Source organism: Erpetoichthys calabaricus, chromosome 2, assembly GCF_900747795.2.
Source record: "Erpetoichthys calabaricus chromosome 2, fErpCal1.3, whole genome shotgun sequence".
NCBI lineage: Eukaryota > Metazoa > Chordata > Cladistia > Polypteriformes > Polypteridae > Erpetoichthys > Erpetoichthys calabaricus.
The window spans coordinates 101,824,944-101,848,169 of NC_041395.2; the positions used below are offsets into that span (position 1 = coordinate 101,824,944).

The 23,226-nt window shown below is 36.7% G+C and overlaps 1 protein-coding gene across 1 annotated transcript in view; it reads left to right on the forward strand.

Moving 5' to 3' along the window:
• The window catches only part of luzp2 (leucine zipper protein 2), a 709,194-nt gene that overhangs the window by 517,501 nt on the left and 168,467 nt on the right, over nt 1-23,226 (forward strand). Inside the window, exon 5 of the mRNA XM_028794214.2 lies at nt 8,854-8,916. Coding sequence (XP_028650047.1) covers nt 8,854-8,916 — 63 coding nt within the window. The remainder of the gene's footprint in view (nt 1-8,853; nt 8,917-23,226) is intronic.

Genomic DNA, 23,226 nt, shown 5'->3' on the forward strand with positions numbered 1-23,226 from the left:
TCTTAAACAGGTTTTCTCTTATGCTGACAGGACACAGAATACATTACATTCATGATATTACAGTTCTATGAACAATGTAAATACTAAGATGTATGCTTGATATCATTTTCATGATGAAATTAATTAAAGCATGTATTAAACATTTGGCCACAGTGGCTCAGTAGTAGCGATGAGCTGGCGCCCTGTCCAGAGATTGTTTGTGCCTCCCGCAAAATGCTTGCTACGCCAACCCTCAATGAAATAATTTATTGCAGCAGTACTGTCTCTTTCAAACATACTAACCCCCAATTCCTTCCTTTTCTTTTTCCAAATAACCATTCGCCACACAATCAGCTCTTTAATAAAAGTCAAGCTATCTGTAAGCTTAGAACGCCGATTCTTCAAAACTTTTAAGGAACATTGAAATATCTTCGTAGTACATGTGTAATTATTCCATCCATCTATCCATCCAGGGTCGCGCCAGTCCTAGCAAGCATACAGCACGCGGCAGGAACAATCCCTGAACGGGGCACAAGTTCATTGCTAGCGCTGTTTCACTGTGTCCAGATGTTAATGAAATTAAAAATGTATTTGTATAATGTAATATACAGTCATATGAAAAAGTTTGGGAACCCGTCTCAGCCTGCATAATAATTTACTCTACTTTCAACAAAAAAGATAACAGTGGTATGTATTTAATTTCCTAGGAACATCTGAGTACTGGGGTGTTTTCCGAACAAAGAGTTTTAATGAAGCTTATTTAGTTGTATGAAATTAAATCAAATGTGAAAAACTGGCTGTGCAAAAATTTGGGTACCCCTGTAATTTTGCTGATTTGAATGCAGGTAACTGCTCAATACTGATTACTTACAACACCAAATTGGTTGGATTAGCTCGTTAAGCCTTGAACTTCATAGACAGGTGTGTCCAATCATGAGAAAAGGTATTTAAGGTGGTCAATTGCAACACTGTGCTTCCCTTTGACTTTCCTCTGAAGAGTGACAGCATGGGATCCTCAAAGCAACTTTTAAAAGATCTGTAAACAAAGATTATTCAGTATCATGGTTTAAGGGAAGGCTACAAAAAGCTATCTCAGAGGTTAAAACTGTCAGTTTCAACTGTAAGGAATGTAATCAGGAAATGGAAGGCCACAGGCACAGTTGCTGTTAAACCCAGCAGGTCTGGCAGGCCAAGAAAAATACAGGAGCAGCATATGCGCAGGATTGTGAGAATGGTTACAGACAACCCACAGATCACCTCCAAAGACCTGCAAGAACATCTTGCTGCAGATGGTGTATCTGTACATCGTTCTACAATTCAGCACAATTTGCACAAACAACATCTGTATGGCAGGGTGATGAGAAAGAAGCCCTTTCTGCACTCACGCTACAAACAGAGTCGCTTGTTGTATACAAATGCTCATTTAGACAAGCCAGATTCATTTTGGAATAAAGTGCTTTGGACTGATGAGACAAAAATTTAGTTATTTGGTCATAAGAAAAAGTGCTTTGCATGGCGGAAGAAGAACACCACATTCCAAGAAAAACGCCTGCTAGCTATTGTCAAATTCGATGGAGGTTCCATCATGCTGTGTGGCTAGTTCAGGGACTGGGGCCCTTGTTAAAGTCGAAGGTTGGATGAATTTAACCTAATATCAACAAATTCTTCAGGATAATGTTCAAGCATCAGTCACAAAGTTGAAGTTACGCAGGGGTTGGATATTCTAACAAGACAATGACCCAAAACACAGTTCGAAATCTACAAAGGCATTCATGCAGAAGAGGGAGAAGTACAATGTTCTGGAATGGCTGTCACAGTCCCTTGACTTGAATATAATCAAAAATCTATGGGATGATTTGAAGCAGGCTGTCCATGTTTGGCAGTCATGAAATTTAACTGAACTGGAGAGATTTTGTAAGGAAGAATGGTCAAAAATATCTCCATCCAGAATCCAGACACTCATCAAACGCTATAGGAGGCATCTAGAGGCTGCTATATTTGCAAAGGGAGGCTCAACTAAGTATTGATGTAATATCTCTGTTGGGGTGCCCAAATTTATGCACTTGGCTAATTTTTTTATGATGCATATCACATATTTTCTGTTAATCCAATAAACTTAATGTCACTACTGAAATACTATTGTTTCCATAAGGCATGTGATATATTAAAAGGAAATTGCTACTTTGAAAGCTCAGCCAATGATAAACAAAAATCCAAAGAATTAAGAGGGGTTCCCAAAGTTTTTTATATGACCGTATATACTTTACTGCATTTCATCTTAAAAATGATATCAAGAGCTCCAAGAAGACAGCACCTGGAAATCTAAATCGACTTAGAAGCCAGTCATCATCTGTAAATATGTGCAATCTTCTATTGAAATGGATTGAATTCCTTTATTGTTATTGTATAGTACAATGAGATTTAATATGTAAATACTCCATAAACATATTTTCCTATAAAATGGTATAATAACAACAACAACAATAATAATCTATATATATAAAATCCCTATGTGCGTCCAGGTGTCCGTGTGTGGGTGTCTTCTGGTGAAGTGCGCATGCGCGGGGCACGGTGCTATGCGCGATATTACTGTCAGAGAAAGTTAGAGGCGTTTTACAGAAATACAAACCAGTATTACTGCGAGAGGAAATTAAAGGTACACAATACAGTGACGCATATTACAGCCACATACAAGCCAGTATTACTGTCAGAGGAGATTAAAGGCATATTACCGACGCGCACACCTGTATTACTGCCAGAGAAAATTAAAGGTATATTACGGACGTACGGACGTACAAGCCAGCAGACGTACAAGACGGTATCCTTCAATAAGGGAGCACACAAAAAGGCGAGCCTCAAAAGGACGACCTCAATTGGGCGCAGCGAATAAAGGCGCGCGTAAATAAAGATCTGCACCTGTTGCTCTTCACATATTCCAGAGCCATTTGAACTAAATTATCTACGCGCCCTTATTGAATAGAGCCATACAAGACAGTATTACTGTCACAGAAAATTAAAGACACACAATACACGGCGGCAGCCCACAAAGAACGGTCAGCTCAGCAAGTAAACATCAACAAAAGAAAGGCTGAAATAAAGAAAAATACGAACAACAAAAAGAATGAGGTCAAAGTCCCTTGCCATTTAATATAGACTGTTCTTACTAATGTTTATGCACTACTGTTCTAGCGCCCGTTATTGTAACGGGCTAAATGACTAGTAATAATAATAAAAAAGCAATGAAAAATATACAATATGAAAGCATAAGTGGCTCAGGTTGTGCAATATTACAACTGTAATGCAGGTTTACAGTGAGGTAATTGTACTTATAAGTACAAACAGTTCTACCAGGAGTACTTGATGGATTGCTTGAGTGTGTTCTGGATGAAACTGTTTCTGAACCACGAGGTTCGTGCAGGAAAGGCTCTGAAGCGTTTGCCAAATGGGAGAAGTTCAAATAGACTATGCGCATGGCTGAGGCAGTGCTGGAAGCTGTACCCCGAGAATTCTCTCAGCTCTCGAAACAATCTGCAGTAGAGCTTTCCGATCAGCTGCTGTATAGCTGTGATTCCACACTCAGAGACAATGGGTTAAAATTCTCTGAGAGGTGCACTGATAGTAACAACGCTAAAGCAGCTATAATATTTGGAATAGTTTGGCCATTCCATGCACCATTATATGGTTACAGATTGATTACAATCAGATGCCTTAGACTAAAAAACAATATGCGGTTAATTTCAGTGTATTTGATAAAGCTGCATCAGGGATGTGAATCAAATAAATAAAGGGAAACCACACAGGAACAGCAGCACTGCTTTGAGGCTGGGTGCTGCCAGTTTGCAAAACTGAGGCAAAAACGTGCATACGCAATTGTTTGACCTGGCGTGAGAATGTGCGTGACTTTACGGCAAGTTTAGTTTTTATACATCGCGATGTGAGTGTGGAAATTGGCATACGCAACATTTTTGTGTGTATGCACCGTTTATACATGAGGCCCCTGGTCCACTGAGATCAGAGGTAAGTTTGTGCTTAAACCAACAAGTTACTGCCAAGGAATAAACTAAAACTTTTCAAAAGTTTTCGAACAGTCCAATGTTTCTAGTTTTTGCTAAAAAAATGAAGCTGTTTTCCTGTGAGTTGCTTATCACACAGGCTGCTCACACTCATTCTTTTGAGGCTTTGGGTCTGTCAGACCTGTTCCTGTCACTGTTTCCTCAAGTTTCTAAGTTCTTTTTGATGGTGTGGGAAACTATACTCACTGACACCTTGGCTTTCTTTGAAATTTATCTATAAGAAAGGCCTACAGTTTTAAGTGTTCCAATGGTCTGTCTGTTTTCCTTTATTAATTATCTTTTTCTTTCCATAGAAATAAAAATTGCAATATTATCCAAAAATGCTCAAGGATGTAGCAACACAATTTGTTGTTTTTTTTCAGTTTTTCATAACCTACATTTTTTTAACCTCTAGCAGTTTACTATAGATCTTTTTGCCATTTCAGGTTACTCACAGGACTTGACTGCTTAAATTGCAATACAAACTGTAAAAATTGGGGTGTATATCATTAGACACTGCCTGGAATGTGGAAAAAATTCTGACCCACAAGAGAGATATTTAAAATAAAGGTGTTTGTTTTCCAAAGGAAAGGTTAATAAAAATGATCAAGAAGCTCCCTCAAGAACAGTTAATACAGAACAGCCCAACAGGTCATATTTGTACATACTGTATATCCAGAGCTCTAACTCTGTGCTGACTGTTTGTTTACTATTGTATATGCACACATCAGCATGCTCTCAAACTCTCAAGGACCCACTGCCCTCTTTATGTCACCCTTTGGCCAATTGTAAACCTAGACAAAATACCTTGGCCTTCTGCTAACTTCTTATTCTTTCACACTACTACCTTTACAAAATGTAAAAATCACCACCTCCCCAGGGGAATGCCACTCTGGCTACATACTTGGGTTCAAACATCTCAGGTGCTATGTTTGTACACTACTGTTTCAGTAGTGCATTAGAAGTATTAAATATAGACTGTCATTCTTGACATTTTGTGGAAAAATCTTATAATTTATTTTGTAATCACAAAAATACACATTCAATCAGATTGAAATAACATATTATAATTTAGCAATTTGATTGTTTTTAAAGAAGATGTTCGTACAGCAAAATAATACACACAGTGTAAAGATACTGTGCTGATATAGAAATAAGTGAACACTTAGTTCATTAAATGTAACATTACGCAAATGGCATGCTATTGGAGTGCAATTAAAAACTGTTAACCCCGACAAAAAACACTCAGTGGCACAAAAGCAATAATTAAAGAGGTAAAGGTTAATCCTTTAATAACGTTCAATGATCTACAGGCTTCCTTAGCTTCTTCTGGCTTAGTGGATTACAGATCCACAATAAAAAGAACCTTGAAAAGAAATGTCATGTATGGAAGAGCCATTAGGAAGAAGCAACTCCTGTCAAAAAAGAGCAAAGCAGCCCATCTGAAGTTTGCCAAATACCACCTGGACAACCCTGAAGAGTTATATAAATCTGTTCTCTGTACAGATAAGTCCAAAATGTAACTATTTTAACACACCAGAGGACCAATACTTGGCAAAGAACCAACCCAGCCTAGCACCAACAAAATCTTATTCCTATAGTCAAGAATGGGAATGAAAATGTCCTTGTATAGAGCAGTTTTTTTCTTACTTTGGCCCTGAACAACTTGACATCATTATAGGAATCATGAAGTCTGTGAAATAACCAGTAATTCTAGAGAAGAATATGAAGCCATAAGGTAAAATAACTCAAGGTGGGCATAAGGTGGATGTTTAGGACAGCAATCCATCCATCCATCCATCCATCCATTTTCCATCCCGCTGAATCCGAACACAGGGTCACGGGGGTCTGCTGGAGCCAATCCCAGCCAACACAGGGCACAAGGCAGGAACCAATCCCGGGCAGGGTGCCAACCCACCGCAGGACACACACAAACACACCCACACACCAAGCACACACTAGGGACAATTTAGAATCGCCAATCCACCTAACCAGCACGTCTTTGGACTGTGGGAGGAAACCGGAGCGCCCGGAGGAAACCCACGCAGACACGGGGAGAACATGCAAACTCCACGCAGGGAGGACCCGGGAAGCGAACCCAGGTCCCCAGGTCTCCCAACTGCGAGGCAGCAGCGCTACCCACTGCGCCACCGTGCCGCCCGACAGCAATCCTAAATGTTCAAATAACTTCAATCAAAATTATTTAAGAAATACAATTTTTGTGTTCTTGAATGGCCAAGCCAAATCCATGACCTGAATACTCTCCGCTGTCAATGCTGTGGCAGGGCCTAAAGAGGGTGTTCGTGCAAGACATCCTTCAAACCTCACAAAGTGGTAGGTTTTTGAAGAGGTGTGAAGAAAATAACTCCAGAAAGATGTCAGAGACTGATTGGTTAAAGGAGGCAACTGTGTGAAGGCATTGACGCTAAAGAACATCTATCCTGTAGCAATGTGTTAAATATCTCAGTCCGAGTTTAAATCCTTTTTTGTCTGGCAAGTCTTTATTTAGGAAATTCATTTTATATTTTCATCAAAAGTTCAGATTCTTGTAATATCTCTGTAATATCTAAAATAAAAAGCATATTTAAGGGTTCACAAATGTTCAAGTTTAGTTATACTTTCAAGACCATTCTATTTAATTTTGACCCTTCTTCATGTTGATCTGTTGGTGTCCTGGAATCATTGGTTGCATTCTGAGACAAACCTAATTGGCCCTTGCAAGTTACTAGCTATGATGTCACAATCACTTAATACCTGAGGACTGAAGAGAAGGAAGAAAACAATTCTAGTGCTGCTTTAAGTTAAAGGACACAATTTCAGGAATGCATTTTTATCTTTAAATTGTGGTAAAATCTTTCAATCTTTGCTGGCATCTTGATTCATGCCATTTGTCTTAAATTTGTCCAATTCTTTCTCTCTCATCCAGCAGTTTAAAGTTGGTCCCCTCTACTAGTTTGATTTACACTCAGTAACACTGATCAAGGAGTGCATTACGTATATGCAGCTAGTCTTGACATTGCAGCTGTGTTGTACAGACAGTAGCAGTGAACCTCATTGCAGCCCTGCTCTAGTCATTTTATGCTTGTGGGAGTCACTGGCTTGGAGAAGTGAAAAATTCATTCTGTTTACAAGGGTCACTTAGTTTCTCAAGAACAACTCAATATAAGAAAATTTTTCTCTTGAATTATCAGATTTATAACTTGGAATCAAATGATGTATGCATTAGGTGCAAAAATGGTATTATATAGGAGAGATATTTCAGCTGCAGTGCTCCTTGTAAATCTTTGTCCACTATAATGGCCAATTCCCACTTGCCACTAGTTGCACCATGTACCAACTTGCACATTTAAATTTCAATAAAGTCCTTAGATTTCATATTTCTAGTGTTGTATCCTCCTGGTCTTGGACAGGTTTACCACCTGTCAGGCATGACCATCGGAGGACTCCTCTAAGGGCCAGGGAAAGGTACACCAAGACGAGAGGGGGTGCTACCACTGACTTTGTCCTGTTGTTCTTCTTCCCTCACAGCTACAAGAAGCCGTCCGGTAAGGGCACTTAACCCCGCCCCTTCTGGAAGTTGTGTTATAAAAGTCGGTGGAGCACGTGACTCTCAAAAAATCCCTTAGAAGGAAGAAAACCCTGATTGGGATAATTCATTGGCTCTGTTTTTCGTTAATTTTTTTTATTTTGCTTGTTTCATCTCGCGATGATTAAAAGGGACAACCCGGTTGGCGTCCCAACATTTCGACTGTTTCCAGTCTGTCCTTCCACCGCCTGACCACACAGCTTAGGTGTCACATTCTGGAAATTTGCAATGGTCTCACTATATTAACAGAAATGGTCAGCTGTACTTGATAACAAGATAATAAGTGCTTTCATTCTGCATTAGTTTTCCCCATCCATGTTATTATATTCCAATACTTTTACTTAATACACTCAAGGCCTCTTCAGAGTTGTTTACGGTCTTGTGCACAGTGTTACTACTTGGGGCTTCATCCCCTGATTTTAGTCAGGATTATGTGGTTTTGATATTGGATAAATGGGTTGCAATGTGGTAATATCACTTAGTGTATATCAGGAGTTAATTAATTTTATTTGGTGATTATATTTACTTGAGCTTGCCCTCTATACATTTGAGTAGTATTAAGTAAAAAGCTAATGGAAAAAGGCAAGTGAACATGTGGCAAAAAATAAAAAAATTCCCAACACCACATATTAAAAAAAAACTTTCCTCGATTCACAAAGAGGTAAATTATCATTAGCAGTGAGGACTGTAAATTGCTGAACTGTAAGAGAGACGGGTTTTACTGTTAGTTTGTGTGAACAGTATAGCGCAGTCAGGAGGTATCCAGAACCAAAGGTATCCCATCCACAGTTGGTTCCTGCCTTGAACCCATGATGCCCCTGCAGCCCTGAATGGGATTAAGCCAGTTACACAATGGATTGAATTTTGAAGCAAATAAAAAGTAAATCAAACTTCTCTGTAACGTAATTTATTTTGAAATTTAAGCAGAGCCTAGCACAGATAGAATTTCTATTAATAATTCACTATAGTGATATACTGTATAAATTATAGAACTATCATCAAATAGCTTTTAGCCTAGAAAATATTGTTTTCATATCAAACGTATGTGTACCTCAGTAATCCACCAAAAAGTATCTTAGCTCTTATCTAAAATCAAACATAATCTGTGCTTTAGGTTACTGTACTTCATGAAATTAGCTCACGGCTTCACTGGGAATCCCCCAAAAGCTTGGTGAGTTTAGAAGATTATTTTTTCTATTTACAACTTACCAGTTAATCTTGTTCTTTTTCCCTTAGATCAATTTCTTGAAGACTGAAATGGAAAGAAAAAGCAAAATAATCAAAGATTTGCAGCAGGAGGTAAGGGCTTCATTGTCTATTACATGTACTGCAGGTCTATTCTCATAATCTGCTCTGTTTTGTTAACATTGCTGTCTGGAAAAAAAGACTGTCTTATAAAATCATGGCCTAAGAAGTTGCAATTATTAGTTGAATTTATACTCACAAAATTTTGTATAAATTTATATTTTACAATCTAAACCTGAAAGATAGACTCTACATGCTGATTTTGTATGTGCCCAAAGATTACTTTACATATATTAAATTATGTGAATTTTACATCTCTGTCATTTGTGGTTTATTGCACATATTTCATGTTTGAAAGCAATATCGACATGGGTACCAAAATATAAAATATTATACTTTCACTGAATTTCTAATCCTAAAGAACAATATACCTTTAAAATGTTTTCTTGCTTAGTCAATGTATTAATTGAGCAGTCCCCTTCATATGCCTCAGTCAAGAGATGGATAAGGAGGAAATGTAGTGTCAAAGATTAGTGAGTCAGCTGAATCTGGATTTCATGCACAATTAACAAGAGCAAAATCAGTGCAGTTTAGGCCCAGAATGTTAACTCCTGTAATAATGCATCACTCACCCCAAGAAGGTTGCGTAAGTGAGATGATAACAAATTACATTTTATTTAAACCTCTATAGGTTTGTTTGCAGAAATAAACAGACATATCACATGCTAGGAGTTAAAATGGATGAAAACATAAAACCTAGAAACTGAAAGTTGTGGAAAATTGGGGTGTGTATTTGCCAGGATTCTCTTTACCACATGTTTCCAAAGTTTTGCTCAAAAGATAGATAGATAGATAGATAGATAGATAGATAGATAGATAGATAGATAGATAGATAGATAGATAGATAGATAGATAGATAGATAGATAGATAGATAGATAGATAGATAGATAGATAGATAGATAGATAGATAGATAGATAGATAGATAGATAGATATTTGTCAGAAGTCCCTAAATTAGGGTGCAGGCCTTTAGCTTGATCTTAGAAAATAAGAAGACAAGGTTCAGATCTGGGTGCTGCAATATTGTATTCAATAACACCGGGTGAGGGAATACTCTGGATCAACCAGAGAGTAAGGGCCCAATTGTAAAAAGAAGTTCAGGCAAAGAGATTGCATCCTCCAACATATTCCTAATCAGAGTATTATGTTTATTAGTAGGTGATGTTTAATTCCATAAAGATTTGGATATTAGAAATCTAACATTTGGTCTAAGTCTTTAGGAGTGGAAGAGGCAGCAAAGTTAAACCATTGTAAAATATTTACTTTAATAACTGCTGGGCAAGATTTGAAAGACAAAGGAACAAATGACTAGGATACAAGAGAGCCCTTAACTTTTTTAAAAATATGTTTGTAGTTAGAAGCAACTGTCTGAGATATGGAAGAAAAATTGTCAAATTTCAAATATTTAATTGAATTAACCAACAACAACAACATTTATTTAAATAGCACATTTTCATACAAATGACGTAGTTCAAAGTGCTTTACGTGATGAAGGAAGATAAAAGAAAAATATAAAAATAAGATTAGGCAATACTAAGTAACAAAGAATAAAGTAAGTAAAGAAGTAAAGTAAAAAACTCCAGAGGGGCTTGAGACAAAAAATCTGCAGGGGTTCCGAGGCCAGAAGACCATCCGGCCCCCACTAGGCACTCTACCTAACATCAATGATCTCAATCAGTCCTCATGGTTTTCAGGCTTCATGTGGAAGAATTAGACGATGATGGTCATGTGGACCTCTGGCCTTCAATCCATCAATGTAGGGACTGCACGGTGCTTTGATCAGGTGGTGGTGGCACAGATTGCCACCAAAGAAAATAACAGCAAAGAAAGTAGGGGTTAGTACGGATTGTGGAGCCATGATCAAAATGATAATTAAATACATATACAGAATATCAAGGTTACACTAAAATGAAGCTATAAGAAAGTCATGTTAAAATAATGTGTTTTTAGCAGTTTTTTAAAGTGTTCCACTCTATTAGCCTGGCAAATTTCTATTGGTAAACTATTCCAGATTTTAGGCACATAACAGCAGAAGCCTGACTCACCACTTCATTTAAGTTTAGCTCTTGAAATTATAAGCAGACACTCATTTGAAGATCTAAGGTTACGATTTGGACTGTAAGGTGAAAGACATTCTAAAATATAGGATGGAGTGAGATTATTTATGGCTTTGTAAACCATAAGCAGTATTTTAAAGTCAATTCTAAATGACACAGGTAACCAATGTAGTGACATCAAAACTGGAGTGATGTGCTTAGATTTTCTTTTCCTAGTTAAGATTCTGGCAGCTGCATTCTGCACTAGTTGCAATCGATTGATGTCTTTTTTTGGTAGTCCTGAGAGGAGTGTGTTACAGTGATCTAGCTGACTAAAAACAAAAATGCGAACTAATTTTTCAGCATCTTGCAAAGTTATAAGGGGTCTAATTTATGCTATATTTCTTTAGTGAAAAATGTTGTCTTAGTGATCTGATTATTATGTGATTTAAAACTTGGGCCAGAGTCAATAATTACCCCTAAATTCTGTCTTGACTTTTAAGCCTAATGGATCAGGTTTATTTCTAATATCTTCATTATATCAATTTTTGCCAATCACTAAGATTTAAGATTTTTAGTGAAAATTAAGAAGGAACATTACAATGCTTACACAGAAAGTTTAGGATAATGAGAGCTGAGTTTTCTCAGTTGATTTTATAATCTGACAAAGACTCATATATGTTTGTTAGACTTAAGATGTAAAAGAAATCTGAGAGATCATTACCTATAAAGAGAGTGCAAAGAGAGATTTTCAGTATAGGAAGCAATGAACTATAACTGGTGTAAGCAACATAGGTGGCAGCAAAGAGTGTGAGTGATAGATTGAACTGCGAAGGAGAAAAAGAACAAGTCTTGTCTAGCACCTGTGGAAATCTTTATAGGTCAAGAAATATTAGAATTTGTAAGAATTTGATGTGATGGGGAAGAATAGAGGATTTTTGTCATATTGATGAAATTATCACCCAGGCCTATAGTCTTCAGGATTTGGCACAAAAACGTTCAGCTCACTTGGTCAAAGACCTTCTCAGAATATAGTGCGATGAGAGCAGTCAGTAGGGATAATTTTGAGGAATTGTTGATAATATGTGGAGTGAACGCATGTTGTCAGATACTTGGTTGGAGCAGTCAGGATATATTCATATTTGGATTACCAGGCGAGGTCACCCTACATTAACCATTACCAGTAATTGTGTGTTAGTATTCCTTAAAGATATAGAATAATAGGTAGCACAGTCAGTGGATCCTTACTCCTTACAATGTATGTGTGAGACCAAAATAGCAGTATTCAATGTTTTTACATAATAAACAATTGGTTGACCCCATAAACTTGAATAGACGTCAGAGGGCAGTGCCTCAGGTCCTGTTGATTTTTGGACCTGCGTTGAATCCAAATTAAATGCAGGTAATGAGTTTGAAGCAGCTATTCTACCAGAGTCATTAACAGAGAGCTTGGAAAGAGAGAAATTTCTCAAGATGGAATTAAGTTCAGAACTGGAGAGTGTAGAGTCTTTTTTATTACTACAGTGATGAATATTGCAAGAGTGGAGGGGCCACCCACATTCTCCTAAACAACAGTAACAAACAGTAATTAACCAATCCCCATAATACATCAAATACATTGAAATAATGCCTTACTAAAAAAAATGAGTGAAATATTTAACCTGTAAATCAGCAGCAAGAATAAAAACTGCAATCAATAAAAACCCACAAAAGCAGTGTAAGAAGTCAGATTGCACAGTTAGAGCTGTCCTGGGTGGGTAAAACCACAAATCAGTGGGCAGTACTTCCTGGTGTAAATCACTTTCAGTAGTGAAAATGTCATGTGCACAAAAGATTCCAGAATGCAGATCTGAAGTCGACTTTCAGGAAGACAGAATACCTTTAACTTGGAATCAAATAATAGCTTCTAAAGCACACTCAGGTCTGTCGTAAATAACAGAGCCTCCGCTCTTGACATGGGCAGGATACAAATAAAAGGGCTGAAGTCCCAGCTCCCTTGCTGTCCTTAAACCTAAAGTCACCAGACATTGTGTCTGCTCAATCTCATTTGAGTAGTCATCAGCTAAAACTATGTGCTGACTGTAAAATATTGTTTTGGCTGGTTATGCACATTTTGAAAAATTATATGTCGGTAATTGATGAAATTATGTTAAAGGTCACAGGAGAGACAGACTTTCCAAGAAGGACCCACATTCAGAACTAGAGAATTTAGGGTCTTCAGAAAATAGGTCCAAAAACAATTTTCAGAAGCAATCATTAATATGCATAGAGTTATTGGTTAAATTGTAGGATTTACATCTAATTGAATGGATAGATGTCAGGGCATTGCATTCTCTTAGCTTAATTGTAAGCTGCCTACTGGGTCTAGCACATAAAGCTTAATATCGAGCACTGATATAATGAGTTTCAAATTCAGATTTTTGTATCAGCAATGAGTTAAATTTGATCAATTCATAACTAGGCTTCATCACCATCACCATGAGTACCTGCAAGGGATGAAAGGTGAGTTTCTAATTGTAGAATTCCCTGTTAGTGGGTCAGAGCAAATTTCTGAATTTTGCTTATAGTAAAATCTTGTACAATACCCTCAGTTGCCATCCAAACAAAAGCCAGATCTTCTACTGAATTAATGTTAATAGGAAAAAACATTCCTGCTTTGTAGATAGCTTAACGCAGAAGTAGGTGCTGCAGAGTGAAGATGAGTTGAAACACAGACAAGCTGCACAAGTTGTGAGAAGTTGGAGATGAAATACAGTAGAAGAAGAGCTTTGTGGTCTGATAATGAGGCAGATTCAGTATTTGAGAAAGGGATAGAACCAATAGATGCAACACTTGTTTATATTTAAGTTAAGTTTTAAAAGCTGGTTTCTAAGTATTTGATAAAACTAATTAAGATTAGTGGTAATTGCAGCAAACACCAATTTGAAATTTACTTTAATATTTATTTTTTGATCTTGAAATGTTCTTGACCTTGAGTCTGACTTTGCTTCAGATTAAATACTTTCTGTATGTTGATTAACATTTCTGATTTTAACCTTGTTTATATTTTTGACTTGCTAAAATGTTTAGTGAGCAGGCAACCTAACCATTACCACATAGAAATATTTTAAATTCTGTTACACAGCAACCTTAGAAATCTGCAATTGGCTGAGATTCTGTAAATAAACTGATTTATCTATTAATTATTTAGTACTATTCATTATGTATTAACTAATATGTAATATTTATGTTTTTCCTTCTTCCTGTTTTTCTGCTTGGGGATTAAAATGTTTCATCTACTCTGTGTTCTTACAGGAAGAAGGGAAAATTGTTATGAGTTTAGATTGGGGCAGCTGAATTATTTTGTGAGACAGAATAGAGATATTTGAATTACTTTAAGCATATTGCTAGCCTTGGAGGGCATTAAGGAAAAGATGCCATTTACTGAAAAAAAATGTATGAAAAAGTTGTTCCTTCTAGAATGAATTTAGTTTAATAATTATAATAATAATTCTTTGCATTTATATAGCGCTTTTCTCATTACTCAAAGCGCTCAGCAATTGCAGGTTAAGGGCCTTGCTGAAGGGCCCAACAGAGCAGAGTACCTTTTGGCATTTACGGGATTCGAACTGGCAACCTTCCGATTGCCGGGGCATATCCCTAGCCTCAGAGCCACCACTCCGTCCGTTTAGTAATGTTGGGTATGATTTTAATTGTGGTAGAGACGGAGAGTTAGCACTCCAGTTGAGCAGAATGAGGCACAGTAGTGCTGCAAAGTTTTCATGAAGGAACGTGTGGCTGAAAGAGGCATATACTTAACAATCTCGGTCACAGCTAGGATCTTATCCTTGATAGATTTTAGGAGGTCCAAGCTTTCTATTCTGTGTATAATGTACACATTTTTATATTGGCTAGTAAGTGAAAATATGGCATACTATATATATTACTATATATATTTTTCACTTGTGTAGTTTTTTTTTTTGGGAACTGAACTGCTTAGTAAATTTGACTTTCTGTATATTCACAACTTGCTGATAAATCAGAAATATATTTATATTTTTTTGTGTAAGTCAAACTTGTCTTTACACTTATAAAATAGCTTGAATAGCTTAAATGACTATGTAAAAAAAAGCAGATATTATAGTTTTAAAATGATGGCAACTTTGTGACAATGTACGTCAGTACTGTGACTCATCAAATTTTGTCATTTTAATGCTAACTAAATGGTCTGGTGTAGTCCTTCACTTCTATATACCTGGTGCATAATTTATTAAAAGCCTTAAAATATCTCAAGCTTCCTTGTTAATTTTATTGTAGACTCACTTCCCTTTTACCACATGTGTAAGATGCCTTCGCACTATTAAAATAACACCTGTTAGCCCACACTTATTCCTTTGGTGTAATTTAGATCTGCTGTTTCTATATTTAACACTTATGACTCAGCTAAACCTATGCTATTTATGATAGCTGTCTTGCTGTCTTGATGACTCCTATTCAAAGTGAGTTCTTTGGTTTATATGTGAAAGTAATGACAAAATATTATAGGGCTCCTCTCAGAAGTTATTTTTATTCCAGTTAGCCGGATTTTATCTTCGTTATTTAACCTTGTGATGTCTTATGCCCTTTTCTTGTTAACTGTGTAAAACACCTTGTAAGTTTACATTGCTGAGAAGCACCACCACTGGTACTAAAGTAAACACTGAGCAGCTGAGTCCGATGATACCTTTATGTTTATTTTCAGTGACATCAATAAAATGTTAAAATGTACACAATGTACATTTTTCATTCAAAAAGAAAAAGAAGGCTAGGTTGAAATTAAGGTTAGAACAATCGCGTATATGACAGAAGCCATGGCAGATCATTTTCACAAGAGAGTTTAAAGGTGGGAGTATCAGTGTCAAGTAAGGATGATAAAACTGGCAAGCTAATCTATCTATCTATCTATCTATCTATCTATCTATCTATCTATCTATCTATCTATCTATCTATCTATCTATCTATCTATCTATCTATCTATCTGTCTGTCTGTCTGTCTGTCTGTCTGTCTGTCTGTCTGTCTGTCTGTCTGTCTGTCTGTCTGTCTGTCTGTGTATTGTCACACACGTGCGTTTGGGAGGCAGCTAAAGGGCCTGAATAATAGTACCACACCAGAGTAGGGGGTGTTGAGCTGCTCTGACTTTCTCTCTCAATCAATCAATTCACTCATGGGCGGAGTGGTGGCTCTGAGGCTAGGGATCTGCACTGGCAATCGGAAGGTTGCCGGTTCAAATCCTGTAAAATGCCAATAGGGACTCTGCTCTGTTGGGCCCTTCAGCAAGGCCCTTAACCTGCAATTGCTGAGCGCTTTGAGTAGTGAGAAAAGCACTATATAAATGCAAAGAATTATTATTATTATTATTATTATTAATCCTCTGCAGACCATCCACTGGAAATCCCATTAGGTTCCCGCACTACTGATGACATCATTTCAGGTCCCGACGATGTCACTTCTAGTCCTGGACCTGATGAAGTCACTTCCTGTTCTGGCCTTTAAACCTGCCATAATTTCACTCTAAAATCAGTTCTGTTTTGGACTTCAACTTTGTGAACAACTCAACCAAAATTACCCATTTGCAGCCAGGGCATAATATACAGGTGGCTGTCCCAAACCTTTTTGATGTCTGTGAACTGTTATTGTGACAGTATGTACAGATATTTATTACTTTTTGGTTTTGTCATATGATAAAAATGGCTGAATAGAGCAAATCCTGCACTTGATTCATGCTTTTGCTGTAATTTCTCACCTTACGTCAATCTGAAACCCTTTAGCAAAAACATCTTCTTTCTCAACAGGCAGCCACACAGCACTTTTCATACAACAGGGATCTCCCATGGCTAAGTAGAGGACATCACTCTCACTCAGTCTTCCACTCATATCTCAGAATAGGCAATTCCTTTGCTTCCCAGTCTTTCATGCCATTGCGCTTATTTTTTGAACTAAGAGAAGTTTGTCGTCTGCCATATCTGGGGCAGAGTGTTGGAGTAAGGAGTGTTTGTGTGCATAGTGGTGTTCACTCTTCCTAATTCAACAGCCTGCTGCATTGAGCACAGTACAGTCACCCTCCATCTCTCCTGAGCTGTCAAGATACACTGCTAGCAGAATGTCATCTATGTGCCACTGTCACTATTATTGTTACTGTCATGATTGGGAGCTGCTGTCACCTGCTTTGCCATTGTATGCTGGCAGATGTGTAGTGGGGCTTGTAGTGATCCAGTTCTGAAGTGATTTCTCAATTAGGTGCTGTGAAATCCGTCTGCAGCAATGTCACTTGTAAAGGTTCAGTCTCCTTACCACTTGATCTCCTGCCTGGGCTCTGCTGAAACTCAATTATTCTACAGTATTTCCAAAAAATCAATGGGGAGAGCAAGGCTTTAACATGTATGATATACTGTATAGGTCAGCTAGGAAAAACACTTTCTATTTCAATGATAAGTGATGGCTGCTTATAGTGTCTAGATGCTACTTTGTTAATAAAGTTTTGATTTTTACAGTAGATAGGGTTTTTTTCCATTTTGTTTACAAATGAGAACAATGTACAGTAGCAATGGCAGATTTTATAAAACAGGTTTAATTTTTTTCACTCAACTTATCCATCCCAGGATAAACTGAATAGAATGATTAAGGCTAACATTTAAAATAAAATGTGGTCATTCAAGCTAAGCATGTTCTAGTTAGTGATACATGAAGACAGAATGACTATCCATCCATTTTATGAACTTGTTTAAACCAATTTTCGTTTTGCATGCTGTCATAAACAACATTAGATGCAAGGCAGGGACAAAGCCCGAACAAGGTGATGAATGAATATGGAAAACTTACTGCATAAAGGGAAATGACTAAACGCCAAGTCATCCTGACTAATTTTCTTCCTGTTGAACTCAGATTATATGATAATATAAAACAGCAGGAAGATATTTTAGAATGCCATTTTGCACAGAATAAATTATTATTGTGGCATTTAACCAAGGCAGATGTTATGATAATGCTAAAGATTTGTGTATTAGATAAACTGGTGAATCTCGACTGGTACAGAGTGAGTGTGCACTGTGAGGAATTGCTGCCCCATCCAGGGCTGATTCCTACCAGGCACTAAATGATGCCAGGACAGGCTCCAGGCCCTGCAGCACTGGCTTCGTAATTGGTAAATGAATAATTGAGTATATAGAAATTTGTAGGCACATTCAGTAGGATATCTGTAGATGAATGTAACTATGAGTGAAGGAGTTCAATCTTGCATGGTTGAGAAATTTTGCAGTATATATCAAAAGTCCACCATAAGGCAAACTTCCATGTTGTGTAGTTGTTTTGATCAAACTTTCCAAAATTTTAAGTGTTTTGAGTCCCTTCTTCCACTAATTTCACTTATTTTCCCCTTACTTATCTACCCATTTGTTATCTGAGCATGCTTATTCCATTACAGCAGGGGTGGACTGGCCATTAGGGCATTTGGGCAATGCCTGGTGGGCCGCAGACTCTGGTCTGGCCATGGGCCGTTTGTTTCATGAAATAAATTTTATGTACTGGTTTGACATTAAAATTAATTTTCTAAACTACTAAACATTACCTGTCTGGTACTGTGATTTATATAGTCCTATATAATATACCATATTACATCATCAAGTTGTTTTAGTTGTTAGTTCACAACGTTGCAGTGAAAAATTTTGTCAGAACTACCTTTTGCCAATTTCTGTTTCGATACCATTACATTTTGGTTAGCATATACATTATTGCAATTTATTTTATCTCATATCTAGTATTTAAATTCTTTGGTACTAATTAGTGTACATTATGTATTATGCATTTTATTGTAATTAGTGGTTTTCAGCTGCGATTATTAGTATGATGAAATAAAGTTATAAAGCACAGGATAGGAATTTTTCTTATCAGGACGGAACATTTATAGTTTATCGTTAAGTTAATGGAACATTTCAGTCATGTGAGGTTTTCATTATAACCTAGGTTATAATTTATTCCATAGTAAATGAGCAGCTACTAGACTACTAGGTTACTGGCACTTGGACATGACATTGACATTTGACATGTACTCTAATAACATTTAAGCCGTGTTACTAAATTTTTATTTTTCATTAACTTTTATTTCTAAGCATGTCGTCAAATTTTAAGGTGTGTCTAAAAAACAGTGTACAGATTGAGTTTGGCAACAGTTTAGATAGAGTTCATATCATAGGCTCATAGCAAGTAGCGAGCCGTGTACTTATCACAAATTTTAAGAAAATTACAATGAATAATTGGCCGAGTGGGTCGACCTCGTCACCTCACTCATTGAAGAATGCCCGGGCCAGTTTTGAGACCCAGTCCACTCCTGCATTACAGCTTTGCTGAGAGTAGACATTTATCAAAGCTTTATTAAGCACAAAGCAAATACCACTCCTTGACAAAAAACGAGACTTATACAGGCTGTCACACTCTCCTAGATGGGAATGGTTTTAACTCAACAATTAGTCCAATTACTCAGGGAGAAAACCAGAGTTCAAAAAGAGAATATGCAACTTCTACATAGTAACCGAGTCAGGAGCTGAACCCAGCTCTCTTGAAATGTGCAGTATTCTTCTTCTAATAAAATACAGAAAGCATCATTTAATTATTAGGATATTATTACATTAGATGGTTTGAGAGTTGGAGATGGATGTATGGTATGTTATTAGTATATTGTATAAGAAACTTAATCATAAGTGATCTAGAATTAATTAATACCTTGATATGTAAAATACAAATGTACAGATAAAACTGGGAAAAGACATTGTTTTTGATCTTATTGAGATGTGTAATTGAGGATGGCATGTTTATTACCATTTTAAGATTAACGTTAATGTGCCTATAAATACTAAGCAGCATAAAGTTTGACTCACTTCTTCAGACGTAATTCTTGAATATAATAGATGGCATTACCCCTGCAGTACACAACTTAGAAGGAGGGACCTTCCATATACTGAATGTAATGTAAGACTGATCTTACAACTGTTAATAACGTAATCCTAGAGGAAAAGAGCAGATATAGATTTGCATAATTATAAGCTAATTCCTGTTTTCGAACTTCCTGAATAATTACTTTCCTCTTTTACTCAACGCTCCCCAGGGTATTTTCATTCTCAAAGAACTGTAGGCAAAATGATTTGTGTTCGTGATATTTCATTCTTTAAGGCCTATTCCATCTCTTTTATGTGTTTTCTAAGTGATTTTGTTCTGTCTAAATTGTTTCTAAAAGGCTAACCAATCCTGCAAAATAAACATAAAAGCAATAGTTTGTGTCTCATGCAAGAAAACTGCTAATTTATTATCTGTCACATGATTGTGTTCATTTAAGTGAAAATTACAAAAGTTTTTAATACTAGGGTGTTGTACCGTGTTCGCCATTATGGATGTAATGAGAAGTCAAGCAAAATGACACCTTTTATTGGGTAACTAAAAAGATTACAATATGCATTTTTTCAAGGCAACTCATTATATCTTGCCTGAAGAAGGGGCCTGAGTTGCCTCGAAAGCTTGCATATTGTAATATTTTTAGTTAGGCAATGAAAGGTGTCATTTTGCTTGACTTCTCACTACAAACGTTTTCAATAAAATAAATTAAAAGACAAGTGCAGTACGGCCTACTATAAATTAAGGAAATTACACAAATGATTTCATTTGCTTTATTCAAAATTTAAAATTTTACATTTGCTTATTGTGCATTCTAATGCTTCATAGATGGACTGTGCACCTCTGCTGAAGTAGTCAGGAATAACTTATGAAAAACTGAGAGACTTCAACAAGTGCAGAAAAACTAATCTAACTAAGTATCAAGTATGAAACATCTGTGTGTAATAACTCTAGCTAAAATGAACTGTTGATGGTCAATGATTGTGATAAATAAATTACCTTTTCCAGGGTTTGGAGAGTAGCTGACTGGATTCCTTTCCATACCTTTTATTTCATTTCAATTTTTCATCAGAGTTTGGTGGTTCAGAGTGTTATTTTTACCTTTATTTATTTTAATAAATATTTAGATAGATAGATAGATAGATAGATAGATAGATAGATAGATAGATAGATAGATAGATAGATAGATAGATAGATAGATAGATAGATAGATAGATAGATAGATAGATAGATAGATAGATAGATAGATAGATAGATAGATAGATAGATAGATAGATAGATATTTATTTTACCTACTTCCAAATTCAATGTTCTCCTATCTGTTAAATTTGCTTGTATGTAGTGGATAGCTGCTTATTTTTCTCACTCTTGATTATTTCCTTGGAAAGAGTTTCACACAAAGCAGCCCAATAGCTCCCCAGCATGGACACCCACTACCTCCCTGGCAATGAGTATTTAGGAGTAACTGCTATGACATTTGAATGCAGCTAATCAGGAGACTGGCATTTCCTTCAGGAATAAAATGAAAACTGAAATGAAAAACAGAGAGAAGTCTTATGTATGGGTTGGGAGTTATTTTTCAAGCCACGGTGTTTAACTGTAATTGAAGTCAGACAAGAATGACAAAAGTTGTTAGCCAAATTTGTATTATTTTGTCACATACAAAACACTAAGATGAAAGCTGAGTCAAAATCAGAGTATCTAAATGAAGACTATTTGACAGAGATACAATCAAATCTGTATCTCAGGCAAAAGAGCTCCTGCACGGCATTTTAATTTATTGGCAAGTCTTCATGACGCAAATCAGGTCCCTAGCAAGCAGACACAGTCCCCTAGCATCCCCTTATGCGCCAATAACAGCTTCTAAAATGGCAATGTGATGCATTTAAAATTCAAATGGAAAAAATTGCACATATAAAAAAGTTTTTAAAAAATTAAGCTTCCAAAATATGAAAGTCTCATGAACCAAAAAAAAAGATCCAAATCACAAAAAAAAAAAAAAATATAATAATTTCCAATTATTAACACAAATATTCAAGATCATGCTTTTTTCATAATGCTTCCTGTCTGTTAGATTAGCAAGAAAACTTGACTGCTTCTGCTGTTTATTTGGCTTTTGTCCCAGGAACTTTATTTTTCACTTGTGATCTACATGCTCTTCTAGAACTTGATATAGTTGCTGTCCTAAGTACGCGTCTAGGTCAGGGGTAGGCAACATCGGTCCTGGTGAGCCGCAGTATGTGCAGGTTTTTGTTCCAACCCAGTTCCTTAACGAGAACTCAATTATTGCTGATGAAGCACATATTGCTTAAGTGACATTTTGATGCTTCATTTTAGTGGTCTCGCTTGTTAAGGTTCTCCAACCTTAATTGCTTATTTCAATCTTAAACTGCTGCATTCAGTGTTTTAATTGCTCCTTATTAGCAATAAGATGTAAAAGACAAAGCAGCCAGCAGTTCTCCAGCTAGCTTTTTTCCAATTACATCTGTGTGTGTTCATCATGCACTGTTTGATTTAATAAAACACTTAATAGAAAAATGTGACAGACTGAAAATGATCTGTTTTAGGCTTCATATCATTTGGATGATATCCTTGGAAAGGAAAAAAATCTACGATATAAGAGCCTTACATTGCACAGACTAACAAGCCATAAAATTAAATAAGGTCTGAGATTGGCAATGATTGGTTTCTAATTAAGCAATTGGGTTGGAATGAAAACCTGTAGCCACTGCGGCTCACCAGGACCGACATTGCCTACCCCTGGTCTAGGTGAACACAGAGGTGAATATAGGTTAATAAATGATTGTTGCACTTTTATCTTGTCAAACAGTTATGGTGGACTTGTTGTCTAACATCTGAACTAAAACCAGTACAAGTGTGCTTGTTTCCATTTCAGTGGTGTCCGTGGTACCTTCATGCAACGGAGCTTTTAAAAATAATGGTGTGTAAAATAAAGACAAAAACACTGTCAAAGGTTTGGGGGGATCCCCCATATACTGTAGCACAAGCAAAGGAAATGACGTCTTTACAGACAGAGTGACAAATGAGGAAATGATCAGGGTATATATAGAAGATTTTTGTAGGAAGTGATGTTATGAAGAGGTGGGATTTTTGGGGTTGGAACCAGAAGTGATGTCATGAAGAAGTGGGTCTTGGATTGGTGGATTGGAACCGAAAGTGATGTTACTGGGTGGATTCTTCAGTTGTTCTGCCAGGAGAAAAAAAGTTAGGGGCAGCGCCGACCCCTGGCTCAGTGGGTTACTGCATCTATTTGAGCATGTAAACTGTCTCCCAAACGCACGTGTATGACAAGCATTAAAACTGCTGTCTTTTACTATATAATCTAAACTTCCATCATCATTGGCAGGA